The 3976-nt window shown below is 39.3% G+C and overlaps 1 protein-coding gene across 1 annotated transcript; it reads left to right on the forward strand.

The window, feature by feature from the left end:
- Positions 1 to 689: 689 nt before the first annotated feature.
- gjd6 (gap junction protein delta 6) lies at positions 690 to 2581 on the forward strand. The gene is made up of 3 exons (XM_032561406.1): positions 690 to 1256; positions 1311 to 1401; positions 1489 to 2581. Exons 1-3 carry the CDS (start codon positions 938 to 940, stop codon positions 2114 to 2116), a joined length of 1038 nt encoding a protein of 345 aa, XP_032417297.1. The 5' UTR covers positions 690 to 937; the 3' UTR covers positions 2117 to 2581.
- The last annotated feature ends 1395 nt before the right edge of the window (positions 2582 to 3976 follow it).

Below are 3976 nucleotides of genomic sequence, written 5' to 3' on the forward strand. Positions count from 1 at the left end.
TGGTTCCCTCTTGGATCTATTACCCCTGTGACACAATCTGGAATCAGCGCAAGACAATAGACATAAATTATGTTATTAATGTAAAAAACACAACACAAACTTAGTCTTGAGACAGTGGTATAGCTTGCCTGAGTGTTTTTATCTTGGAGCATATTTAGCCAAGCAGACCTTTCAGTTGACTTTTTTTTAAAACACAGATAACAGGACTGGTAAGTGGATTGAAACCTCTCTTAAACAGAAAAGCCTACCAGACACCAATATTATCTCCCATCAGAGCATTTTTTAATCAGCCAATTTCTTTCCCTCAGTAGTAGAAACATATTATGTATGGTTTTTGCCTTTAATTGTCTTGCAAGTGAATACCTATGCTATAAATTGTGCAGATTGAACATTCGTTGGAATGTACATCAATGTTATAAGAAGAGCTCCTTTGCTGTTAGAGAACTAATCAGTGAAGAATGCTCTGTTACAGCATTATCAGTAGCTGCTCTTAGAAAGGAACGGGGATGTCGCTTGGTTTTAAAATGGATCCTCACTACAAGAGAGATGTGAGTGCGCCAAGTGACTCATGTCAAGTGGATTTTCTTATCTATGAAAGATGGGTGGTTCTAATACAGAGGCTCCACTGTGCACAGGGCAGCCAGGAGGGCTGGCAAACATTAGGGGACAGAAGAGGCTTTCTCCAGACATGAGGTGCTTGAGGTTAGAGGAACTAATCAAGGACTAAACAGATGTAGTTTCTAGAAACAACAAAAGCTAAAAAGATCTACATAAAAGAAAAGCTCCAATAGATTAGGTGGACCAGCGGGGAAAAAATTCTTCCACCAGGAATTTTACATTATCAGCAACTCTAAACGAGAGGTGGAATATTTTAATTTTGACTGCTCTATTCCTGGCAGCTCTTCCTTTACCAAAGCAACTAGCAGTCACAGGAATCATGACAGAGTGGACTTTGCTCAAACGTCTCCTGGATGCTGTCCATCATCACTCCACTATGATCGGACGCCTATGGCTCACAGTCATGGTTATCTTCAGGCTGCTCATTGTTGCTGTTGCTACAGAGGATGTGTATACGGATGAACAAGAAATGTTTGTTTGCAACACTTTACAGCCAGGATGTTCAACTGTGTGCTACGACACATTTGCACCCATCTCACAGCCTCGGTTCTGGGTGTTTCACATAATCAGTGTATCCACTCCGTCGCTTTGCTTTATCATTTACACATGGCATAACCTGTCCAAGCAACCACAGAATAGCTCTCAGATGCTGGGAAAACGACCAAGGCATGAAGCTATTGATGTAAAGCAAGAGGAAAGACAAGAGACCTTCGACTGCAGCTGTGACTCTGACAGTTGCTCAATCCACTCCCATAAGCATCTAGGTCACAGCCTAGCAGATGTGTTGGAGGACCTCACTACCCAGAACATTCAGAAAAAGGACCTAAACAATACAGTGAACTTGATCCATCCTCAAACCTACACCTTCAGAGAGGGCACCGAGGTAGCTCAAGTTGTTTCTCGTGGAGTTCTGTCCAAATGTTACATTTTCCATGTTTGTCTGAGGGCTGTCTTGGAGATTGGCTTTGTCTTGGCCCAGTGGAAGCTGTATGGCTTCCATGTACCTGTCCAATTTCTTTGCACTTCTTCCCCATGCAGGCAACCGGTGGACTGCTACATATCCAGGCCCACAGAGAAGACTATCTTCCTCCTCTTTATGTTCTGTGTAGGCATTTTCTGCATTATGTTGAACCTCCTGGAGTTAAATCATCTGGGTTGGAAAAAGATTCGTCATGCATTGAGGTTAAGAGAGAAAAGGTCTTGGGGTGGCTGTCCAGGTATCCAGGGTGGATATAAACCTTTTCCACCTGATAGCCCTTCACTCAGATCTTCTTTTGGATTTAGGGATGTGACCAGCACTAAATCTCTACCCACTCTGGACCTGGTGGTGGGTCATCAGCCTGATTGGAGCTGTGCACTTAGCCGTGAAGTTGTGGAAGTAGAAGTCAGGCCTGGACAAGTAAAGAGATCTGACTCACATAAATACGAGAGGCAGCTTCTGAAGAGCAAGAAGGAGACTGAAAGGTGCAAACAGAGGAGTGCTGAGGTCTGGATATAGACAAAAATGGTCAAAAATGCCTGCTGCTGTGGAATGTGAGAAAGCTTATTTACAGCTTATTTAAGTTAACAGTTAACTTACAGTTAGAATGTATAGTTTATGACACTTGTTATGGTAGCTTTTACAGTTTGAAATGACAACTAAATGACATGGCTCAATGTAATGTGAGGCAAATTTCATTAAGCATAACCTTTCAGTGAAATGTTTGGTACTAGTGTTTTATGAGTCCTTGTGCTTATAAACCCAGGCGGGACCATCCACAGGTTTTTCAATATTTGTGAGCAGAGGGACTGATAATGATATCCCAACAGCTTTAAGGTTGTCTTCTTTTAAGTAGTTGATATCTTAATTTCAGATGAGTTTGGGATCATGTCCTTGTATTTTGAACAACACAACTAATTATATAAAAATATTATAGCCTTGATCATTGGGATTCATATTTGTATTTTCTCTCCATCAGTGTTGTTTTCAGGCTGGAATATTATTTTCCATTTAATAAAATATTTTTTGTGAAACTTAGCATTTCTAGTATTCCTGCAGTCACTATTATTTTTGATGCTGGTTTCTAATTCTCAGAGATTTAACTTTGAATTTCCATGTATTTCACAGAGCCATGAAAATGTTTTGTTTGTCTTCTGTCTGGAGAAAATTAGAAATATATGATTTGTATAAAAATATCAGAGGGTAATTATTTGTAGCTTAATAATACCTTAACAAAGTAACCCAGGCATTGTATGAAGTTATACTGCAAGTTTTTAAGTTCATCACACTTACTAGGAACTTCTAGTAGTAAAGAATTACCTTCTGTTCCTCATTTTGTTCCCATTTATTTCTTCTTATTTTCTTTACGCTAAATCACGATCTGAATGAAAATATTTTTTGCTCAAAATACTGGAAAAAATTACTCCATACTGTTGTAAAAGTATCCAGTTTTCACAAAAGCTTTTCACAAGCCAAGGGGGATACAAGTGGTTAGTTCTAAGGAACATTTTTTCAAATTATTTTTTACATAGAACGAAGTTGGTTAAAAGGACAAAACAGATATTTTCAATAATTAAAATCAAAATTTAAAAAACAGATTGTATTAAACATTGTGGTGAATTAGAAGCTGCAAATCTTAGTTTAGTGCAGTGTGTTGCCATGTTTTCATAAGAGTGCATACAGTGTGGGTGACCTGTCTACATTGACTTGATGTGGAGTTTGAGGTGCAATTAATAGTCAGCAGTGCATGCCAACCCCACATCTACCCTGGATAGGGATCCACATGGTCCATCTCAGTCCTACGCTCTAGAAAAAAAAAACTGTAGTGTGAGCTCAAGAAAAAAAGAGTTTAAGGGACTCTTGAAGATCTAGAGGAATTTGAGTATAGAGGACTGGTGAAAAATCAATTTACAGTTTGCCCCAACCTTGTGGAATGCTGTCGAAGTGTAAAGTAATGGACTAATGTCAGTAGGGGGCTGAAAGTATAGAAAGCAAATGTATCAACAATTCTGGGACTGATGATAAAGAAGATTCCAGTACTAAATAAATGAGCACCAGCTAAAGGAAGAATTTTGTAAGTATTTGTTGTGAGCGTATGCTTTTTAATCAAGATTAATTCATTTTAAGGCTTTTTACTCCACTGAGTACCCATAGATCTAGTCAACATATCAACTAAAATCTGCACCCAGAGCACCAATTAGCTTTAATAGATACTGGCTTATGCAACTTCACACATTACTCACACACCACACAAATACAACATCAGAAGCACATACAGATCCAAACATTTTTTCTCTTCAATTTCTCAGCAGCAGTGCAGTCAGCTGCAAGTCACATGACTGGCTTGCCTCGTCTCACTGAGCATGCCCAGACCCCCGT

This window comes from Xiphophorus hellerii, chromosome 4, assembly GCF_003331165.1.
Source record: "Xiphophorus hellerii strain 12219 chromosome 4, Xiphophorus_hellerii-4.1, whole genome shotgun sequence".
Lineage (NCBI taxonomy): Eukaryota > Metazoa > Chordata > Actinopteri > Cyprinodontiformes > Poeciliidae > Xiphophorus > Xiphophorus hellerii.

Excerpts from the sequence above, each read along its gene's own strand:
- gjd6 (XM_032561406.1), top strand. The coding sequence starts at position 938 with ATGACAGAGTGGACTTTGCTCAAACGTCTCCTGGATGCTGTCCATCAT. Across the intron at positions 1,257-1,310 it reads GTCCAAGCAACCACAGAATA|AGGAAAGACAAGAGACCTTC; the intron begins GCTCTCAGATGC and ends ATGTAAAGCAAG. Across the intron at positions 1,402-1,488 it reads GGTCACAGCCTAGCAGATGT|AGAGGGCACCGAGGTAGCTC; the intron begins GTTGGAGGACCT and ends CTACACCTTCAG.